The 23592-nt window shown below is 33.3% G+C and overlaps 4 protein-coding genes and 1 non-coding gene across 7 annotated transcripts; 4 read left to right on the forward strand and 1 right to left on the reverse strand.

The window, feature by feature from the left end:
* Positions 1 to 18: 18 nt before the first annotated feature.
* LOC106769611 (E3 ubiquitin-protein ligase RING1) lies at positions 19 to 2525 on the forward strand. Of its 3 annotated transcripts, XR_002669511.1 has the most exons (3): positions 19 to 1034; positions 1556 to 1628; positions 2189 to 2525. XR_002669511.1 is itself a non-coding variant. In XM_022785804.1 (2 exons), the coding sequence occupies exon 1, from the start codon at positions 122 to 124 to the stop codon at positions 1025 to 1027; it is 906 nt and encodes a 301-aa protein (XP_022641525.1). In that variant the 5' UTR covers positions 19 to 121; the 3' UTR covers positions 1028 to 1034; positions 1266 to 1546. The 3 variants fall into 3 exon arrangements, 2 of the variants coding, with proteins under 2 accessions (XP_022641525.1, XP_014510780.1); XM_022785804.1 differs by lacking the exons at positions 1556 to 1628; positions 2189 to 2525 and adding an exon at positions 1266 to 1546; XM_014655294.2 differs by lacking the exon at positions 1556 to 1628 and having other exon boundaries at positions 20 to 1034.
* Positions 2526 to 5990: 3465 nt separating this feature from the next.
* On the reverse strand, positions 5991 to 6075 carry TRNAM-CAU. The gene is given in 2 exon segments: positions 5991 to 6026; positions 6038 to 6075. It is a non-coding gene; the product is annotated as a tRNA-Met (tRNA).
* Positions 6076 to 7160: 1085 nt separating this feature from the next.
* LOC106769912 (E2F-associated phosphoprotein) lies at positions 7161 to 11469 on the forward strand. Its single transcript, XM_014655714.2, has 3 exons — positions 7161 to 7297; positions 9491 to 9656; positions 10560 to 11469. Exons 1-3 carry the CDS (start codon positions 7231 to 7233, stop codon positions 10816 to 10818), a joined length of 492 nt encoding a protein of 163 aa, XP_014511200.1. The 5' UTR covers positions 7161 to 7230; the 3' UTR covers positions 10819 to 11469.
* A 3774-nt stretch (positions 11470 to 15243) lies between these two features.
* Positions 15244 to 17283, forward strand: LOC106772690 (transcription factor TCP7). The gene has a single exon (XM_014659237.2). The coding sequence runs from the start codon at positions 15482 to 15484 to the stop codon at positions 16235 to 16237; it is 756 nt and encodes a 251-aa protein (XP_014514723.1). The 5' UTR covers positions 15244 to 15481; the 3' UTR covers positions 16238 to 17283.
* Positions 17284 to 19450: 2167 nt separating this feature from the next.
* LOC106770841 (probable prefoldin subunit 5) lies at positions 19451 to 22431 on the forward strand. The gene is made up of 3 exons (XM_014656667.2): positions 19451 to 19831; positions 20018 to 20095; positions 21934 to 22431. Exons 1-3 carry the CDS (start codon positions 19541 to 19543, stop codon positions 22015 to 22017), a joined length of 453 nt encoding a protein of 150 aa, XP_014512153.1. The 5' UTR covers positions 19451 to 19540; the 3' UTR covers positions 22018 to 22431.
* Positions 22432 to 23592: the final 1161 nt, after the last annotated feature.

Raw genomic sequence — 23592 nt, forward strand, 5'->3', positions numbered from 1 at the left:
ATATAGAAAGAGATCTTCATCAATCAGCTAGAGAGAGAGAGAGAGAGAGAGAGAGAAAATAACTAAACCAGAGAAGACAAGAGGTTGTGTTGCGATTAACGACGACGAAGAAGACGACCAAATGATGTCTTCCGGCGGGGACAGTGGTAAGCCATTTTTCTGTCACGTGTGCAATCAGAGGATCACGTGCACCGATGAGTCGGAACCGTTCTGCCCGATCTGTCTGGAAGGTTTCGTGGAGGAATGGAACCCTAATAACCATAGTCATAACCCTAACCCTAATTTCACCCATGAGAGTGGGGGAGAATCTATGGATCCCGAACTCCCGTTCGATTTATTCGACACCATGCTCCCTCTCTTGCTCAACGCGGGTTCCAGGACCCGCCGCGAAGCCGACATGTTTGACCCAAGGACCTACCTCCAGAACTACCTGCAGAACCTTCGCGCCGACGGCGCTAACATTCAATTCTCCTTCGGCTCCGACACGGGGTTCCGCCCCTCGTCAAACCTTGGCGACTACTATCTCGGCCCGGGCTTTGAGCAGTTGATTCAGCTGCTCGCCGACAACGACCCAAACCGTTACGGCACGCCACCGGCCGCAAAGGACGCCGTCGAGAATCTCCCCACAGTCACCGTCGACGACGAGTTGCTGAACTCGGAGATGAACCAATGCGCGGTCTGCCAGGACGAGTTCGAGAAGGGCACGCAGGTGACGCAGATGCCGTGCAAGCACGCGTATCATGCTGACTGCCTGATTCCTTGGCTTAGGCTGCATAACTCTTGCCCCGTTTGTCGGTATGAACTGCCCACCGATGATGCGGATTATGAGAATCGGACGCGGAGCAGCGGCGATGATGGTGGGTCGAGGTCTGATGTGAGCGATAGTGGCAGTGGCAGTGGCGGTGGCGCGGGAGGGGGAAATGGTAGACCTGTTCACCGGACTGTTAGAATATATTTGCGGCATCCTTTTGATGCAGGTGACTCTGCGCAGGACAGTTCCGAAAGGGGTTGGGAAAGTTGGGATTGAAATTTGTGTAAGTGGTTCTGTGTTTTATTTGTTTTATATGAATTTGGTTGTACATTCATTGGTTTTACTTTGATTTGAAACTTATTGGGCTTTGATTGCATTTAGAACTCAGTGTTCTGGTTCGTAGTATAATTAACAATTGCTGGCATTTAAGCTTGTGGATTTTAGCTTGTTAGGCTTGGTTGTTCTGATACCGAAATTCGCTCTTGAGGTTAATTCTCGTGCCTTCTTTCTACAGAGAGTGACGAAGCTTTAATGCTCATGAAAATAAACATGCCTTCTTGTACATCAGCCAATCCCGGTGGTTTAGAAACTTATTCTGTATATTTCATTTTGTGGCCATTTTTATATTTCTGGTGTTAATGATCTGAACTGCATCTGGATAAATTGTTAAACTGTTTATATTCTGTTACGTGTATCCCTAACTTTCTTTTATTTCTGTATAGTTTCATGTTTGTAGTTCCTTTTCTCAATATTTTTATCTGAAATCGATGTGTATTGTTCGTAATGGTAACTCTTTGTTGAGAGCTTTTGAGCATGGAGCTGGTTGTCCCGCACTCTTGCACAAAGAAGTGGTTTTTGCAGGAACAAAGAGAAAGAGGTTTAAAGTTCTGAACTAATTATTTTATTTACTTCTGGAGTCTTGCACTTCATGTAAAAGGGTTTTCCTTCTCAAAATTTACTTAAGGCTGTGTTTCATAGAACGAAGTGGGGGTGAAGAGAAAATGAAAACAGAATTTAGGATATTGAAGGCAATTAAATGTGTAATTGATTCAAGAATGAAGATTTACTACTGCTTTGCAGCGTCATGGTGAAAACCCACGAAATGGATTATTTTCCACTAAACCTCATTCAATTCTAATGTTTGTCGGAAATTTTAAAAAATGCTCAATGGATTGTGTGCTTATTCCCCTCGTAGAACCAAAATAGATGGGAAATTTGTTAGCGGTCGAATTTTTTAGTTTATCGTATCTGTTGTCATATTTGGCACTCTATGGAACAGTCTTACATATTGCTTGATCATTGTTTCTGTCTATACTTGGCCATAAAATTGTTACATAATTGTGTCGATGTTTGGTTTTCAATTTTTATATATGCTCTTTTGATGATTATGAAGGTGTATGTTGATATCAAGTGGTGATAGTTAGTTTGTATCTGCAGGTATTGTTCGTGCTTAAAAATCTGGAAACTATTGTGCAGCTAAGGGTTCCGTGAATAGATTACTATCGTTGCCATGTTTGCAGAAGTCCTTGTGAGGATTGTAAGAGATGTTATTTTGCGTGGCCATGAACATGAACTTTGTTCGATCAAAGCGGATTGCATGAAAGCTCACAATTATTGAGACTTTAGGTACTGCGTTATTTTGTACAGATCATCTTCCAAACATCCATTATTGATCATCCTTTATGCAATATTTAGTTAGTCATGGTTTATATTTCTCCTATGTGTGTATAAAACGTTTTAATTTCGAAAATTTTATTTTAACCATTTTGGAAGTCTTTGCCTGTTGCCCAGTATTTTACCAGCCTAATTAGGAAATAAGCCTTTGTTAATAGACCTTCGAGTTGAGGTTTTTTAGGACACGCCAATGACATATCCATGCAAGGGTCATAGTCAAAATCATAAAGCATTTCGTAGTTTCTATGAAATATCAAATTTCTTGTGTTTGTCCCTACAAAATGTTATAAATGTGTTTTTTATGGGATGAAAGTTTTATTAATTACTAATAACGTATATTTTTAGAACATTATTTAAAAAAATCAAGGACTAAAATTAATTAATTAGTATGTGTTATTTGGTAAGTGTCTTGGATTAATTGGATTAAGCATTGGAGAGTATTTGACAAGTATAATGGAAACCATGGACTTGTATTTTTGAAACACGAATAGTAAACCTTTTTAATCAGAGTTTCGTGATTACCCTTTTCTATACATAGTTCTCATATTAAAAACGTTTTTGAGTAGGCATGTTGAAATAATTTTATGATATATGTTCTAGGACTAATTGTCTGTGTTTTTTTAGTTCCTTGAAAAGCAAAAAAACACGACTAAATTTTCTAAAAGTCAAGATCTTTGCATCAGGCTGAGCTTAATCAGTTTGATTTGTGAATTCATGTCAGATAGGTATATCCGTGTCACTGAAATTTTGATGTTTGGGAGAGTTTGTAATCATGGGAATGCATGTTGTTCCAAATTATATTATATCTGTTTCATGTCTACACTGATTTTACCGATATAAATTATCCAAATACTATAATCGAGTATTTTCTAATATTTATAATCGATAGCAACGCACAATCCATGGCTTAAAGATTAATTTTATCGAATAAACACCTACGTCAATTTTAGTATCATGATTTAACTTAAGGTGTGGGATGGGAATCAATAGAGGATACTATCCTCAATTTAGAGGGTGGTTGAACTTTTGGTGTATTTAAAATATATTTAAAAAAATAATATATTGTAATTAATATATTTTGAATGTACAAACAACACAAAAATATAAAGAACAATTTGAAGAGAAACATGAATAAGAAAAGCAAAAGATTATATTAGTTCATTTTGAATATATCTAGTTCCTAAAAAATAAGTTTTGAAAGAGTTTATTTCATAAAAAATAATTACAAAAACAATATAGAAGTCTTGTCCGATTTATCATATTTATCATAATGTTTATATTCAATAACAGTTTAATATTTATGAAATTATTTTATCCTAAATAAAATAAGGTTATTTGAAAATTATATATAATAAATTACTAAATTAGACTCTTTTTCACACACACATATAATATATATATCAGCAACAATAGTATTCGAAGAAGACTAATGATAAAGAACTCATTATAATAATAGCAATTCCTTATAACTTTGAAATATTAGAAAGATGTGTTGTTATTATATTATTAAAAGCGATAGTAACAAACCTGTTATGTTTCCAATGTCCATAGACTTCCGAGTAGAAAAATCAATACTTTTTCTTAATACTATTTAGATTTAATAAATTCAGATGTCTCTATGTTTGGGGTTTGTTTCAATTAGATCTTTCAATTTTGAAAGTGATCAATTAGGTCTCTAATTTTGTCAATTTGAATCAATAAAAGTCTTTCCGTTAAATGCAATTAATGTCGTGAAGTTTTTGAACATGTGGCAAGCTGACACTTACAGATGACACAGTTTCAAGTGCATAGGTGGATTATATAAGGGTGAAATCCCTTTTAATTTAGGGATTTCACCTTCAAATACACCCTTTTAATTTAGGGATTTCATCCTTTTATAATCCACCTATGCACTTGAAACGATGTCACCTAGAAGCTTCAGCGTGCCACATATTCAAAAACTTCACGGCGTTAACTGCATTTAACAGAAAGGCTTTTATTGATTCAAATTGACAAAATTAAGGACCTAATTGATCACTTCAAAAATTGGAGGACCCAATTGAAACAAACCTCCAAATATAGAGACCTCCGAACCTTTTAAACCTACTATTTATTAATATCATATTCTTCATTTATTTTTATTTTTATTTATTTGAACATTAAAGAGTTTTTGTCGGTAAATTTTTCTAGTAAAATGTACACTCATCTTATTGTCATTCTTACTTTAATTAAAGAATAATGTAACTAATCTCAAATTGAATATATATGAAAAAATTTATGTCAACAAATAATCATAATAATAATTTTTCAATTAGTTTATTTTGATCAAATTATACATAAACCAAATGATGACTCCTTATTTGTTTTTTTAATGTATATTGGATATTAGATATTTAGATGATTTCATAAAAGAAAAGGTATTACTTAAAAATTATTCTTTCTATCCAAAAATATATAATTATGTATATTGTAGATTTAAATTTATAAAGACATATAAGTTATCCTCTTGTCCATAAATAAGTTGTTATCTCCTTGGGCATAAACAATTAATTAAAATATTATACATAAATTTGATCTTGAATATATGGTAAGTTGTCTTCTCCTTTTATTAATTAAATGGTTATCTATCCATATGTGTTTAATTAAAGAATATTACACCTTTTATTAGTATATTTATTATTATAACGTTTTTACATTGAACTTTATTGTATTGAAGATAGTTTAAGTACTTTTTTTTAGTCTGAATTTGTATTTTACTATTATAATAACTTATATATTTATTTTCAATTAAATTTAATACTTGATATCATTTCTCGTACTAGTTTCCCGTATTCCATAGTATTGATGTAAATATTGTGAATTTATTTGTTTAAGGTTGCATTATGAGTGTTTTTTTAAGCAATATTTTCAGTCTAATGCAATTGCCACTAGGTATGTTAAAATTTTCAAGTAAAAATTATTTTCATTCTCATTTTTTATCAACTTTCCTATTTTTATTTTTATTTTACTCTCATCATATTCTCTATCAACAAATAGATATACAAATATCTATATTCATATTCATCTATTTATTATTCCAAATGTTAATTAAATAACTATTTAAAAAATAAAAATAACTTAAAAATGTGATATTATCATATTTTTAATATTAAAAGATACTCACATTTTTTAACGTAGAATATTAAAAAAAAATTATGAAATGTGTATCCTATAAATAAATTATGAAACTAGTACCAAAAAAGAGTTAATACAAGTTTTTTCACATTAAGTACAAAATTATAAATGTTTTAATAATTAAAAATTGGTATAGAAATGAATGTGAATATGTGAAGGTAAAAAAATACGAGAAGAATATATGTGTGTGTGTGTTTTTAATTTAAAAAATTAAAATACTTACATTTATATAAATGTATTCAATCAATGCAAAAATTCTTCGTTAGATTATGACTAATTTAAACTCCAATCGCAGAATGATTTCTTTATTACAAATAATTAATTTTGTATATCAAAATAAGTTAATTAACTTCGAAAAGTTATATATATGGCAATGAAAAAAAAAATGTCTTGCTTTGGAAAAAAAGAACATTGGGGTGAGAGAGGCTCGAACTCTCGACCTCAGGATCACTCAGAAGCTATGAGACCTACGCGCTAGCCAACTGCGCCACCACCCCATGTGCTATTCCTGCGTAATAATTCATTTAATATTATGTAGTATGAAAATAATAAATATCAATGAATACAGTTTTTTTATTTATGATTCAAATGTTTTATTGATTGAATTTTGAGTTCAATATTCTTTCCTTCATTAAAGTCTACATTCATTTAGGCCCATTCTATTCCCACCCCTCCCCTCATCTTTTGCACCTCTTTTTTTCGAAGTATTTTTACCTTTTCTCTCATTTTCACACCTCCACCCTTTTCATAAATTTTTATTAAAAAAATTGCATTATTTTGAATCTATACGTTTCGGAATATATATTTTTTTTCTATACGTTAAACAAACTAGTTTCCACAACATACATTTTTGCATTACAGATCATTACAAAAGAAAAAAGGGTTTGTCCAGGATATTTTAAATCGCTACACTAATTTTCATTGTGCTTAAAAAAGTATATTAGGAAAAGATAAGAAAATACCTTTATCAAAAAAATAGTAAAACTTGAACTATAAATAACACTGGTCTTTCGTTTATATTTAAAGATTTTCTTTTTACACGTTCATGATAACTAACTGCACTTTTATATTACAAATATAAAGACTAAAATACTCTCTTATTTTACCATGCAATTAGTGCTGTTGCTTGGCTGTTGTCACAATTCTCATTGCATTATTTGAGAAAAAAGGAAAAGATGAAGAGAGAGATGAAAGCTCGTTTCAAAAGGTATTTATATTTGAAAAGTTTGTTTTGAAAATATTGTTTCTAAAATTTTATTTTGGAATACATCTCATATGTTTCAAAAAATTGAAATATATTACATCCGTTTCAGAATATTTATTCCGGAAATCTTATTCTAAAAATTCTATTATGAAAGTCAAGTTTTGTAGAAAATATGTTTCGAAAATTCTGGAGAACTTTTTCGAGAAATCTTCCTGAAATTTCAAAATGCTTTCAAGAGAGGTAATAAAGAATTTAAAGAAGTTATAAAATGACTATTTTAAAAATTACGAGGGGTGCATAAAGAAAAAGACTATATTAATTGGTCCCTAAACTTTGGGCCAAGGCCCAATTCAATCGCGGTTTTAGAAACAAGAAAAAAGTACACCTGGTGGGTTCAATTCGTTTGTCTCTTGAAAATTATTTGGATAGAGTTTTGAGCAAGCTAAAGATGGATGAAGATGATGGCGTAAGAGGCAACACTGTCACACATTCACCCACCAATTCGCAACAAACGGGTAACGAATTTCGCCTTCCTAAAGTTTTTGCAGCTTTTCCTTTTTCATTTCCGTTCTTCTTCATGCTACCTTCAACTGAAAATGCAAAACGTTGGAGTTGATACTTATCAGTAGAACACTTTCAATTTTTTTTTTTAATTTTAATTATTACGTGTGTCCATTTCATCATAATAGTTTATTTTATTGGTTCAATGTCAAAGAAACGGATTATATTTTAACACTCATCGCTTGTTTTCCCTAATTTGGATGCTCGTATTGAAATTTGATGAGAGGTGTTATGAAATCTCTGTGATTGAAGACTATATACTTGCATGCAATGAATTTTTACACATAACACAACACGGTCACAATTTACCTTGCAGTTTATCTGGATGCTTTCTTGTTTAGTGTGAAGTCATCGCTTCTAACCCTATTGTGTTTGTGAGACTCGGGATTTGAATACTTTGCCCTAAAAAATGGTTTTCTTCAAATAATATCGAACGCTCATATGATTATGGAATACATTTCAAATTGTAATTAACTAGCTGTTTTGAATGAGTGGAATGATTGTAGTCGAAGACAAATAGTAGAGATTAGATCATACCTTGGATCGGATACTGTAACGTCATGGATATGATTAGATTAATAAGTTGATGCAAAATCTTTTTTTAAGAGGTTTGGTGCAAGACATGTTAGCTTTATGTTGCAAAAGAAGCTGAGAAAAGAGCAGGTTCAAATAGTCATTTCAAGTATCTTGAACATAATTTAACCTTTCTCTTGGCTGCTATGAATTACCTTTTAGTATCTAACTCACTTTTATATCTTCTTTAGAAATAAAGATACCATGTGTTAGTCATTGTAATTACTTAAGAGTATTCAGGTTAATAGATGTAAGAGTCATGGGTTCAAGACATTAAGAATAACACTGACATATGTCCATAAGATGACATAATATTTTATTCGATGTCATCTATCTCATTAAAAGAAAAGAAAAGAAAATGAGAAGAACTCAAGAAACAATCACCACTATAGAAACAATCTGCCCAGGACAAGTTTAACCAATCCTTTGAGTCTAGGTTTGTGATTTAATTGGATCAGATACCTGACCAATCACTTGTATATAAGTCAAACCAGCTGGTTTAGTCCAGCTCTTTCTCAAATTGTGTGCTTGGCCTGTATTGATGCTTTAAGTTAATCAGTCACAGTTTTCTAATTTTACCCATGCTTGCTTTTTTACTTTCTGCTATGAAGTTGTTATCATCACTATTGAAGTCAGCATTGTCATTTGGCATCTGTGAACTCCATATACATATTTTGCAATTGATATGCCTTTATGTTCTTTTTCCCCCCAATAAGTTGCACGGTGTTTGAACATGTTGCATTTGCACGGTGATAAGAACCAGCAATGAAATCAACTCAACAGAAATAGGAAATATGAAGTATATTCGGAAATTTGATCTGATCAACGTGAATCAAGATCAATTCTGTTATTCTATTCAGAAAATATCAGAAAGACAAAGAAAACCCAACAATCTAGTCCATTCCCTAGCCCTCCTCCCCCCTGCTCTCTCTCTCCCCCCTCCACTATAAACAGTTTTCCTTGTAACTAACTTCCTCTAACGCATATTCCCTACTGCCAGCTGTACAGTTTTCTCTTATTCCTGTCCTCCCTAGTTTTTATTCACTGTATCTCCTTCTATAGACGTATTTGACTTTGGGCCTAATCTGCTGGGTCGTATCAGTGTGCTTGGCCTGTATTGATGCTTTAAGTTAATCAGTCACAGTTTTCTAATTTTACCCATGCTTGCTTTTTTACTTTCTACTATGAAGTTGTTATCATCACTATTGAAGTTAGCATTGTCATTTGGCATCTGTGAACTCCATATGCATATTTTGCAATTGATATGCCTTTAAGTTCTTTTTTCCCCCAATAAGTTGCACGGTGTTTGAACATGTTGCATTTGCTGGTGTAGTTTATTCTTTGATTCAAAAGTGTGTTCTTTGGGCCACTGGGGTTGAGCAGTAGTTTGGAATGTGTGTTTGCTCCATGCAATAAGTTTAGACCTCAACCATTACAATCATTCATCTGGTAGATTATGTGTGGAAAGTTATCCTTTCTTTACTACCGTGAACTCCCGGCAGCATTTGCAACATGTGACCCAGCATTAAGCTAGCTAACCATATATTTTTTTCTTTATTTAATTTAAATACCAGTTTCTGACGATGACGAAATAGACTACACAACCAAACCAGAGTTTTATGACCCGGATCTTGATGATAAGAATGAACAATGGATTCATAAAAAGAGGCAGGGACGTGTCTCTGATGCCGTGCTTAGCTGCCCTGCTTGCTTCACTACCCTCTGCCTGGAATGTCAGAGGTGCACACATGAGTTACTGTTTTGCTTGCATGGCCATATGTATATGTTTTTACATAAACTAACATTTTAATTTGGCATAAGGAATTACTATATTGGTAGATTGAGAAGAACAATTAGAGATGACAAGCACAATTATCCATGCTGTTTAGCAAGGATCATTTAGTGTTCGGAAAAATTCTTTCCCATAAGGAGAGGAGGGGAAGAAGAAAATATGCGTTGTCGATAAAGACGAGACTAATATATTGCTTTGCTGTAAACATTTTTCAAAAATTCTCTGTACACATCTTGATACTCTGGCTACTGGATTTCTAAACAAGGGGATTGCCTCTTCTTTTTTTTTTTTTTTTCTGGATAAAATGAATCGATCTTAGAAAATAATTTGTTATTTTCGAAAAAACTAACACTTTAGTTAAAGAAAGTGGTTCTGCTCCTTGAAGATGAGTTTTTTTGAAAAAGTTCAAGAATTTTGTAGCGCCATCACTGTATCCTATCCACTAACCTGTTAAACTTTGGCCTTTTTCACCTTTTACTTTTGGCGTGTTCTCCTGGCTAACAACTGCATGCATGAACTGTTTTCAATTAGCAGCACTACTCGTGGATCGGTATTATATTTATGCAGATGTTCTGCTACTACAATCGCTACTGATATAGATTTCAAACACCATATAATTTCATTAGATTAAGTTTCTTTGCTTTTAATCTCAAATCAACCACCAGAGAAATGTATTATAGAAAGGACACAAAATTTAGTGTTTGCTTTTGAACAAGATCATCTTTTTAATGGGTATCTTATCCAAGTAAATAATATAGTTGAATGACACTATATTTGTTCGTAACTGGTTTGACTAACCTGTCGGTTATGACTTATGAATTGAATGACCGACCTTCTTTAGTTTCTTGCAGGCATGAAAAATATTTGACCCAGTACAGGGCAGTATTTGTTGCAAACTGCAAAATCGGGAATGACAAGGTTTTGAAGCAAAATACTTCAAGATCAAGAAAAAGAAATAGAGGGAGTGAAAGATTTGATAGAAATGACACTAATTCAACTAACAGTGAAACATTCAAGCAAGTTTGCTGTTCTGTTTGCTCGACAGAGGTTGGTGTCATGGACCAAGATGAGATTTATCATTTCTACAATGTTCTCCCGAGTGAATCCTGACTGATTTACATGTATCTGCTCAGAAGTGGCCTTCTCTGAATCCCACTACCTTACAAAATTCCAACTCAGAACTAATTTATCTCAGTATCTCCATGCTCTACACCCATGAAAACATATTCATACACGTCCAATATTTCAGCCTCGGAAGCATATTCTTGACGTAACCTTCGATGGAGGAATATACTGTATTTGTGGCTAAAACCGTGGACACGGAGATATTGCTTTAAGAGAACAAAATTAACATCTTTGGAGGTACACTGTATGACAGTATCTGTTGTATTTTTCTCAATACCTTGTGAAATTCTTTCTATTTTTGCTACCATTTTTGTTTTTCATTTTTTATTGTCACGGACGATTCCAATGATGCAAAAGCTTGGGATCTGTTTCATTAGCTCGTAGGCAGCTTATACAGTTAGCTCCATATCAAGCAACAATTTACAAAACCAATGCGCGTAAATGTTTTCAAAAGTCACAACATTTAACTACCAAGTCAATGTTTGTTTCTGAGGTGACACCAATGTGTGTGTGCTGGTATTTCTTTTTTCCCTAGCAACAGTGAGGTTTGAACTTCTTACATGTGACTTTGACATCAATGTGTATGTGCTGGTATTTCTTTTTTCCCTAGCAACAGTGAGGTTTGAACTTCTTACATGTGACTTTGACATCAATGTGTATGTGCTGGTATTTCTTTTTTCACTTCACCACCTTTTCAATTCAGGTGACTTTGACAGTCTTGAGCCAAGTTTTGTCTATTGTACATTCTTCCAATGGCGACTTTCAATTTTCACTTTTTTTTCTAACGCTGTATTGATCCTGCCGCCAATTTTGACTTAGTTTCATCAATTTCGTAAAAATGTAACGAGCTACAGAATTCTTTAAAACTGGCCACTAACAAAGGAAAGGCCAGCATTTGTCCATTATCACAAACCTACCTCACCCACAACACTCGGAGTACATAGATGTCGGACATTAAATACTAATAATGTTATTTCATTCAAATAAAAAATAATTTTTAATTTCTTTAACATATTACATAACGGGGCTGTATTCTAGCAGATGCAGATTTTCTTTTCACCTTTCGATTATTGATTAAGTGTTGAATGGTGTGTGATTAAAAATGTTGTTTAGAAGAATGTGTGAGTAGATTCCTTGTATGAATATAAAAATACAGAAATAGGATTATGATCCAATACTTTAATGTGCTAGCATGGAATGTTCCATCATTTCAAGCAGAGAAGTGGGAGTATGCAAATCAAAAAAAGGGTGGATCAAATCCTTGGCATAGTTATCAATCACTCCTTTTGAGTTGCTTTCACTAAAAAACAAAATGTAGTGGTTAGGAAACACATTATGCGTATATTAATATCAATAATTTAGCTATATAGTATCAATATATTACAGAAGAGGCAAGAGACAGCTCATGAAAATAGCTATTTAAGATATGGAAAATATGTCCGTGTGCACTAGATAATTTATTTATTTTATTTTAAGATCACGGCCTCTCCTTTTTCATTATTTGTTAATTGCTTACTATATATAGAGATTTCCTTCAGTTTTTAAAAGTTTGACCAGAAGTGACTATCGATGTGAAGAATCAAACTAAGAAGTACTTATCCAAACATCACAAAATATGATTCTAGTTCTAATAGGACTGTTTTGCTTTCACATTTCTTTTGTTTTTTTTAATGTTACAAATTCAATAGTAAATCTAAGTTTCATATGGAATAGAAATAAAAAGATAGAACATTATATAAAGATGAAAAATTTATTAATTTATTATTTTAAAATTTTTGGTAGAAAGTTATATCAATTCTTTATATAATTGAATTCATATCTCATTTGATATTTTGTTTTTCTAATGAATTTCTTTTTCGATCAACTTAACCGTAGATAAGATATATATATATATATATATATATTAAACATTACTGTCAAAATTCTTATCTTATCCCATATTTTCATTCATATCTATATTTCTACAAAAATAGTTGGGTGTGTTTTAAATTGTAAATATTATAGATAAAGAAAATTAGAACTGTATTTTACATTGTAGGTTATAGGAATTTTTTTTTTTCTGAACATGTAAGAATGTTATAATCGCAAATATTAGAAGAATGACATGTTCATTTCTCCAAACATCTCTTTTAGATAAGTTCTTTCAACTTTTAGTATTATGATTGTTGATATGGAGAAGATATTTTACTATATAAATGATAGATTTGCATAGATGTGTAAATATTATATAATTATATATATTTTTAATATAGTACCCATTTATAGAATTAAAATGCTATAAAATATAAAAATATATTGTGATCTACACTATACCAATGACAATTACAGAAGTGTATGCGACTCTAACAACGTCATCTTCAATGATATAACTTTTTTTTTATTCTCATCTTATCTTATTATTAGGAAATCGGTATGTTCATATTTATGTTTGGTACTTATATCTTTACTATTTTAAATATTGGTTAAATATTTTTTATTAAAAAAAATCACAATAAAGAAAATATAAAAGTAAGTATGAATATGGAGATGATGATGAAATAGATATGTACTTGCTAATTTTTATTGCCATATTTAATTTAAAAAATTATATACTAATTATATTTATACTTAATGCGAAAATTTTTATTAAAATCAAAATAGATTTAAATAATGTCATGCTCATTTTGCATCATACATTTATATAAGTATCAAATGGGACAAAAAAAATAAAAGAATAGTTTATTTTTCTTGTTTATACATCACTTTGGATTAATTTGACACTATATAACAGGTGAAAATATTTTTAAATCCTACTATGAACATTTAAGTATCAACCATATATTTTCTAACATGCATTTTTGACATTTTATCATTGATTCAAAATTGTAAAAAAATAATAATAAAACAGTCTTTTATAAAATATGACTGATAATAAATTTGAATTAAAATACAAATGTTTGAAGAATATATTATATGATGTTTTAATTTTTTTTATAATGATACTTTGACAACATTTTAACATCATTTATATGTCATTTTTCGATTGGTCCATATTGGTATTCATGATTATTATCATTGATTATGAAGTAATTTTGGAACAATCACATAATGACACATAGATGATGTTAAAATATTGTTAAAGTATCATTATAATTTATTTTTTTTACTTTTATAATTAGGAAGGATGAGTCCTACATTTTTCTTCTTCTTTTTACTTACGTCCTGTTTGGTGTGTGACTAAAATAGTCTTAGTTCCTTTATTGGGTTTTGCAAGCTGGAAAAGGAAAGTACCCCACAATTTTCTTCCATTGGCACTTTCCAATTAATCAACGACAATCACATTTTTTTCTTTTACTAAGAAGTTCAACACACAACTTTTTTCATTATTTTTAATTTTATTACTAAATCACTTTATCATTCCTAATGTGTTTTTCTTAATTAATAATTATTAATGCATGATTATTCATGAAATAGTTGTGTTTAACGAATATTAATTCGTAATGTTTGTGGTAATAGTTAAAGACATGAGCTTATTTAATCTTTATAATTTTCAAAATACTACTAATAATAAAAGATTAAAGATGTTCATTCATTGTACGATTATAATTGTTAATAGAAAAAAAATTCATATTTAAATACAATTTTGTGTTTTATGCTCTGGTAATTAATTTTATCATAATGGCCTATATTTCTACTAGTGTATAATAATAATGAAAATGTATTTATTAATTAGATAAGAAATTTGTTATCTTGATTCTATTTTTTATAAGCACGGGAAATGAACTTTGTTAGCCCATTGGGCTTTGGCGTAAAAGCCCAAACCGAGAGGCAATATTTGCAAAGCGTGTTTCACGCCGAATATTAAATGAGTAATGCGGAAAAATAATAATTTGGATATATCTTGGAAAGAAGGCCACGTGGCAAAAGAGTATTGGATGGTGAAGATATAACAGCTAACTACAGATTACCCGAAACTTCCACTCTGATAACGAGAGTAGCTAATGTAAATGATTTCATTACTTACTTCTTATTTAATAAAGAAACCGAATATTAAAACATTAATACGTTTTTAATTTAATATTCCATTATTTTTTTTATTTCCCTTTGCTGTTAATGAATAATTCAGAATAAATTTGTGAAAAGGAAAATGATTATAATGGTAATAATTAAAAAAAAAAATTGAAGAGAGAAGTGTGATATAACTAAAGTAAAGAGAGAAATAATAAAGAATATGAGAAATAAAGGTAAGTGGGTCCCGGGGCGTCCTGTTCTCTGGGTACCCTATACTCTGGTGAACAGAGCGTGTCCCATTTGTTAAATACTGAAAGTAAAAACGGTGCGCAAAGGGACAAAGTTATGCTTTGATGGGAAGAATAAAGAAAGGGGGGGGTGAAGAAATGAAAAGAGGGGGGGGTAAAAGGGAAGGGGTAGGAGAGTGAGAGAAGGCGCGTGGGAAAGAGGAGTAGTGGAGCCCAGCACCCATGTGCCCTCCTCCTGTCTCCACCAGCTGCTGCCGCTCAATCATTAGAGGGCTGTTCCCCTCCTTCCTTCCTTGCTTTCTTGCCTCTTTCATCAACGCTTTCATTCAAACACACTCACTCACTGTAATCTCATCTTCTCATTCTCATTCCCACTCTCAAAATCAATACAATAACACACACACGCACATATGTCAACCTCTGACGGCACCACTAACGGCGTCTCTAACGCCTCAATCATTGACCCGCAACGCCAGCAGCCCCAGGCGTTGGCCGTCAAGAAGCCACCGTCCAAGGACCGCCACAGCAAGGTCGACGGACGCGGCCGCCGCATACGAATGCCCATCATCTGCGCCGCCAGAGTCTTCCAGCTAACGCGGGAGCTGGGTCACAAGTCAGACGGCCAGACCATCGAGTGGCTCCTGCGCCAGGCCGAGCCTTCCATCATCGCCGCCACCGGCACAGGCACCACGCCCGCCAGCTTCTCTTCCGTCTCCCTCTCCGTACGCGCCGCCAACTCCGCGTCTCTCTCCTCGCCTTCCTCCGCCTCCGACCACAAGCCGCAGCTCCTCGCTCCCACGCCCTTCATCCTCGGCAAGCGTATACGCACCGACGATGACACTTCCAAGGACGACGCCGTTTCCGTGGGCCCCTCCCTCGTGGGCCCCTCTACCCCGCCCGGACTGTGGGCCCTCCCTGCTCGCCCCGATTTCGGACAAATTTGGAGCTTCGCCGCCGCTCCAGAAATGGTCGTGCAGCCCGCCGCCGTGTCGGTGTCGCAACAGCAGGCGTCGCTCTTTGCTCATCACCAACGTCAGCAGCAGCAGGCCATCGGAGAAGCGTCGGCGGCTAGGGTGGGGAATTACCTTCCGGGACATCTGAATTTGCTGGCTTCGTTGTCCGGCGGACCTGGGAATTCTGGTCGGAGGGATGGCGAGCATCGTTGATTGGGTAACGATGGTGGTGGAGGAAGGTGGTGGTGTTTTTTTGGTATATATATATATATATATATAATCTCGTGTTGTGGCTGTTGCTTTGTTGTGTGTGGTGAAGCAGGAGATTCTTAGGGTTAGGTTTTTTTTTCTTAGTTTTGAGTGGAGAAGTCCATCGATTAAGAAATTATTCAATTAGGGTTTTATTTTAGTTCCTGCTTCTGGTTTGGAAAATTAACTAGGTGCTAAGAAAGTTGGATAATTGTTTTAGATTCTGGGGCTTTTTGTTGGAGGAGAATGTGATGAAGTGATAACATACTGTGTGGAATTGTGATGCTGAAATGTTGAAGCTTGTCGGTGTAGAAGTGGGGTTGAATTTGTGATGTTGTTGTGGTGGTAGAAGAAAATGGTTGCTTCTGTTTCACTTGCGTAGTGGGTTTTGAGTTTTGACTGACCGGGTCTACAAGTTTGGTGGTGGTGGTTGCAGTTGAGGTAATTCTTAGTGCTTGGAAGCTTGTTTCTGAGGTGAGTGGATTGTGTTTCCCAAATTCAACCGTCACTCCCAGATTGTTGGAGCGTCCTACTTTACATTCCGACATGGGTTGAGAATGAGAATTCATGCCTCTTGGCTGGTCTTGGGGCATGTTTTGAGGTTAGTTTAAGGTGGTAATGTTGTGAAATTGGTGCAGCTGTTGTTGGTGAGTTATGCTCTGTCTCAATCTCCTCTACTTTCACGCCCCTTGATTGTCTTTGTTGTTTTCAGAGGTGACTGGTGTGTGAAAGATAAAAGAAGAAGAAAAAAGCTCTGGTTGTACTCCGTATGACTACTGTTTTGAGATTTTTTTTATCTTCAATTCTTAGCCATTTCTTAGATTGATCAGCGTGAGAATAATGTTTTCTTGTATGTAAGTGGATTGTTTTGGGGGTGCCAGTGATGTGAATAAAAGCCCATCTGTTTCTTTCTTTACCTCTTTCCTTCACTTGTCACTTTATTTGTTTCCATGTATTCAGCAACTCGTTTTGTTGCATGACGTTTCAATTTTGAATCCGTATTTGTTTCAGTGTGCTTTCTGTTCTTGAATCTGCTGCAAATTGGCCCCTCTTTTTCTTCTGAACTTGGTGTGGCCAAGCTATATAAATATAAATATACTATTCCACAAGTAAATTCATTTGGGTGTTGAGAAGCCCACTGACCAGTGACCACCATGTTTGATTTCGTTGGAGCATCTTTGGTTCTCTGCCAGTTTTTGTAATTTCCACGTACTCTTTCTGGGAACTTGTACTCTGGCTATTTCTGTATTTAAGGAAAGATAAGGTTAGGTACAGCCTGTATTCAACTCTTGAAAATAAAGATCTACTCACATAGGTCTAATGGTCACTGTTTTTCATGTTTTCACATTATTTTTCACAAGGGTGAAAACAAAAGATAGTGTTGGTGCATTTGATGCAACAGTCAATCCTGGTTTTTTTACTGATACACACTGCTATCTATATATATGCATAATTAAAAAAACTCAAATTTGGCTGATGTGTTGCATCTCAATAATGGCATATTTAAACTGGTTGTTATGTCTTTGACTTTTATTGGCACGCCCTTGCAAACTACCATGTGCCTCTGCACCCTGCCTTATCTGCCTCACAATACACAAATTTAACACAATGCTGAGAGCTGAGTTCAAGTGGCAAAAGGATCACCTGAAGCATTGATCTCTTTCTTTCTTTCATAATCTATTTTGGGGATTCTATTTCAGATATCTTCCAAATTTAAAATTCATTTATAAGATGCCTGACATATTTCAGGCACCATTTGAAGGGAAATTGAATATAGTTATATTTGATTTATAAGATTCCTGACATATATTGATAAGCTGTTTAAGTCATGTAGCCAAGAGTAGAAATCCTTTCTGGACGGCCAGGTCAAGTGGAATTTCTGAAAATGGGATATTCATTTATCTCTCTGCTCAAAGTGTATAAATGAGGGTAAATAAATTTCATTATAAACTATTAGTGTAACTAAAAGAACTGTACCAATCATTTATAAGGGCATAAAAAAAGCAGAACTGTGAAATTTTGTATCCTTTATTTGTTTGAGAAAAGTTTTACAGCCTTGCAGAGTATCTCTGATAAAACTTACACAGGGCAAGTCTTTAGTCGTTTTATACTTTATTTTTTAAATAATAAAAAGCACGTGACCACTTCTTTCAGTGCATAACAGATATATTTTTTACTTATAAATTTAGTCAATAATAAAAAATATTTAAATGATTGTAATTCTTTTCTACACGAACAGAAAATGAATCTATTAATGAGCTTAGCTCTCTAATAGCTGTTCTAACATTATGTGACATAATTATGTCAACGTTAGTTGTGTACTAATTATGTCAGGCTTTAGTGGTACATAACAAGATAGTACAACATACACAGGATTTGTTGAACATGATCTATCACGCACTTGTGAAATTTTTTGGTTAAGATAATAAGATTGAAATATGGTTTTGTGATTTTATGATTTGATGAAAGAATATGGCGGGATGGGAGAAAAAGAGATTTAAGCAGAGGAAAGATGTGAAAAAAGAAGAGGGAAGGATTTGTCTGGGAGTTGGGAAGTGATGATTTTGTTGATGTTGTACTTTTGTATGAATGGATTATTGGTGGGGTTTTCGAATTTAGGATGCCAACATGTTTTCTTAATTATTGTTAAACAGAAGGGTCAGGTTCCAATAATTGATGGGTCCCTGGAATTAAATGTCGGGGTGAAACAAGTTAAAAACCATGTTATGATTTGGGACCATATTTAAACCCTCATATGATGGACTTTTTGAACTTACTTGCAAACTCAATCTGGACCCACATTCATTTTTTAGGGCCATTTAATTGGGCTATGTAATTGCTGCCTTGTGGGCCGTATCCAAATCCAGTTTCGCTTTCCTCACTCTTCTTCGCCTTTTCTGTCTGCTTTCTTTGGTTTGAGATGTCGAAAGAAAAATTTAGAAACCACCAAAAAAAAAACTTTCAACCATTTAGTTTAGTTTAATTAATATTGGTTTGATACATTTTGATCTTCTTATTATTTTTGTTTAATTTAGTTCTTTAAATTTTTAAAAAAATTTAATTTGGTCTTTTATGTTAATTTGTTAAAAAAAATACATAAACTTTCATGTATTAAAATTGGTTTATTAAGTTATAATATTATTTATCACACTAAATAATAATTAATACCTTGAAGAGGTTTAGTAGGTGTGGGTTGAGTTGAGGTGTTGGGAATTGCTATCGAAATCGAATCGAATTGAAGGAGTTGCATTGGAGAGAGAGAGTTGAATGGGTTCTTGGAAGAGTGGTTCGATGGGTTTGGAGAGGATGAGCGTGGAGCAGTTAAAGGCGGTGAAAGAACAAAGCGATCTGGAAGTGAATCTTCTGCAAGATAGTCTCAACAACATTCGCAGCGCCACCACTCGCCTCGAGATCGCTTCCTCCGCCCTCAACGACCTCGCCGTCCGCCCTCCCGCCAGCCAAATCCTCGTCCCCCTCACCGCCTCCCTCTACGTCCCCGCTACTCTCCACGACTCCACCCACGTTTTGATCGACGTCGGCACCGGATACTTCATCGAGGTCAAACCTTACGCTTCTACATTTATGGCTTTTAGGTTTCATGTGTCGCGTTGATGTTTTATGTGTGGCGTTTAGGTTTTCTGCATCGCATTTAGGTTTTATGTATTCGATTTAGGTTTTACGAATTCGAGAGAGCTTTGTGCAGTTTGTTACTTGTTCATTGATTGTGATTGTATGCGGAAACAGAAAACTATGGATGAAGGAAAAGATTACTGCGAGCGGAAAATCAACCTGCTCAAGTCAAACTTTGAACAACTTGTTGAGGTACCTTTCCTCTTGCGTATCTTGCTCCGAGCAAGCTGTTGTTTACGGATGCACTGCTTGTCATGAATTGCTATTAAAATCTATTGATGTTTTTTCTATCCGCTCTATAAACTATATGCTGTAAATAATCACTCTTTGCAATAGTGCAATAAAAGCTTGTGTGGTACTGCATTTTTCTAGATTTCTGTGGTTTGCCTTGCCGAGCTTTTGTGGTTTAGTACGTGTTTAAATTAACTGGGGCAGTGTTTCAGATGGGAAAAGCATTTCAATGGGGATGCATAATCGAATGTGTTGATAATTTGTGCATAAGTGAAGTTTTGTTTTTAGAGAAATTTATTTCATTTATTATTATGATTATTACTATTTCTTTTTCTTCTATTTGAAGTACAGATGAAAAGGTTTATCCAAATAGATCTTGAAGCAACTCTTGCGTGTTGAGTTGAGAATTTTGTTCTAGGTTTAAGTGCAAGCATGCTTTCGACATGAACTTGTTATACTACGCTCAAATACAACATAAGAGAAGTGCTAGCAACACTCTTTTCCTGTCACAGCCTATTCTGTTGGTTGTAATTTATCAAAGACTACAAAATAATAGGAGATTCATTAAACAAAGCGTGAAAGCCTACAGAATAGGTGTGTTGGTAGCATTTCTCTACAACATAAATTGTTGTCATCTTGTATTGAATGTGGTAATTATGTAATTTACATTAAATGTGATTATTCTATTGTGGAGAGTGATTGCTCAAGATAGATGTTGTTAAATAGGGGACATGGTGGCTCTAGGACACTATGGTGCGGCAGATTTCCTGCAAAAAGTCGTTATAGTGCTATGATTTCATGGGTTTCTCGCTATTCCCTATGATGGCCACTTTTGCCATAGTAGTCGTGGTGACAATCACGGCTATGGACATGGTGGAAAAAGCATCAATTATCTTATAGGAAAATACACACTTGAAGAGTCCCTGATTGTCCAGGGACCATTCCATTTAGCTTGTTTTAAGCACTAGTGTTTTGCTAAACCAAACCCAACATTGGAGAGACATTTACTGAATACCCTTAACATCTCCAGTTAAGGAGACTATCTCAGGCAAACAACTGATATGGTTTTCTCAAGTAGTCCCTCTGTTCACAAGTCTCTTTTATTTTGTTTCTTTTTCTTCCTCAATTTTTTTGTTTCTCGTATTTACTTCATGTCTATTTCATATTCTGATCTCTTTATTTCTCTGAGCTTGTCAAATTGATCTCTTTTCCTCTTTTCCTTTTTTTTTAGTTTCTCTCTACTTCAAACTAATGCTACGAGGTTTATGATGTTTTCTCATAAGTTTCTAGGATGTGTACTTTTGGATGAATTTTGCAACTTACAACGTATTTGTACGTTGTTTGTCTATACTTTTTATTTATTATAATACAATGCCTCTTCTACACGCTGGAATTCCATCTACCATGTTCTCACTGCTGGATTTGGGTTGCTGCCATAGGAGTTCACATTTGTTATCAATCAAGCTAGCATGCATGTCCCCACAAAGTTTTAAACACATGCTTAGTATCCTGTTGTGTGAAATATTCTACAATATTTTTTTGTGTACTTTGGGTATGTGTTTTATTATAGCTAGGGTTCTTCTGCTACAGGTACCACCACGAAATAATTTGCCCCCAAATGTTTTTTCTTTTTATTATTATTTTTAACGAACACATCTTCCCCTCCCCACCCCCCTGGACGATGTTCAAGTCAATTACTTTTTTCACAATGTTTTTTGAAATGAATTTAAGAAGAGTTCTCATATTACCTTTTACCTTATTTCCAAAAGAAAAATGAATTTGTACAAATCTCACTGCAGGTTGCATCCAAAAAGAAAAACGTGGCAGATGAAGCTGGAGTTATTTTACAAGCTAAAATGAAGCAATTAGCGTCTTCATCCTAAAAGTACTTGTATAATTCACTTGCTTCTTCCAATGCAGTGTTCCATAGAAAATCAACGGTGATGTTATATGTTATTTTAACCTTTTATTTTGTTTGGAAGTGTTTTAGAAAATGGAGTCAATGACAATTGAAATCTAGAGGGTATTTAGGAATTTAACAGTGGTGTTTCAATTGCATAATTTCTATTAGAGCAGGTTGTTGCAGTCCGTGTGCATTGTTGGTCTTTCTACTGTGTTCTGGTTTCACCCAAGGTGTTCCTGATTATTGCACCAGTGTGGGGTAAGAGAAGGGTTTCCTTGAGAAATGTTGTGTTCTTCTGGGAAAAAGAGACTGTTAAAGATGAGCAGATTGTTTTTATAGTCTTGCATTAATAGGGTTTTGGTGCTTGTATTCAGATAAAAGATATCATCCTCTATAGGCATGCTTGAAGAAAACTCATGGTCACTTGTAGGAAAGAAAATACAGAACAAAACAATTTTTTCGGAAGTTTGTGAAGTCTTTTCCTAATATTTATAGGAGAGAAAGAATACAATGTTGTTTTTATGAAACTAAATTAATATATGCATGAGTTATAAATCAATTTTAAACAAGTTAGTTATATAAAATAATTTGTACAAATTAGTTTATATATCATTTTTTTTACTTATAAGTATTGTTTTTTCCAAAACTAAATATGAAGTACTTTTACAACTCACCCAGTGATACCTGTTTATATTTTCTTTATCATGCGTATTGTATTGAAGTTATATTATAATAAAAAGTTTTGATTATACAATAAATGTTTTAAATACTTATGATTTAATTATATGAACAATCACTTTCCCTTGTTTATGTAAGTTACTTTTTTTATCCTGTATTTCATTTTTGCATCACCATTTTTTTATTATCTTTTATTGTAAATTTTGTATTGTGAGTTTCAAAATTATAAAGAAAAAAAATAGAGTTAAGAGAAGTTTTATTATCTGTTATTACAGATTAATAGATAGATAAATGAGTTGGATTGGGTGGTAAAAAAAAGAACTAAAATGTGGTAGAAGGAATGAAGGGAAAGAACAAAAGTGCAGGGAAAGGAGAAGAGGGTAAATTGATTGTAAAAGATAATGTTAAGAGAGGACAAATATGAAATTGTTTTTTCTTTTTAAGTTTAAATTCTTATAATCTATACTATCATTTAATTATTTAATAATTTTGTCTATTAGTAAATAAAAAATTTAATAATTATTTAATAAAAAATAATTTTGAATATTTTATTTTAAAATAACTAAGTATTCTTTTTTTTAAATTATACCATAATACAAAGAGATAATTTTCTTTGCTGTCATCTCTTAATTAGTTAATTTTATCATTTGCTAAATAAAAATTCATTTGGTTATTTATTGAATGAAAATAATAATGGAATAGTGTCTTTAATTCAAAATAGTTAAATAACTTTCTTTTTAAAAAATGAAGTTTAAATTATTTTTATAATATTACTTTTACAAAATTATATATATATATATATATATATATATATATTATTTTTCATTTTTAATTAGCTATTAAATAAAATAGTAAGATTACATGTGTAATAAAATTG

Source organism: Vigna radiata, chromosome 8, assembly GCF_000741045.1.
Source record: "Vigna radiata var. radiata cultivar VC1973A chromosome 8, Vradiata_ver6, whole genome shotgun sequence".
In the NCBI taxonomy this organism is placed as follows: domain Eukaryota; kingdom Viridiplantae; phylum Streptophyta; class Magnoliopsida; order Fabales; family Fabaceae; genus Vigna; species Vigna radiata.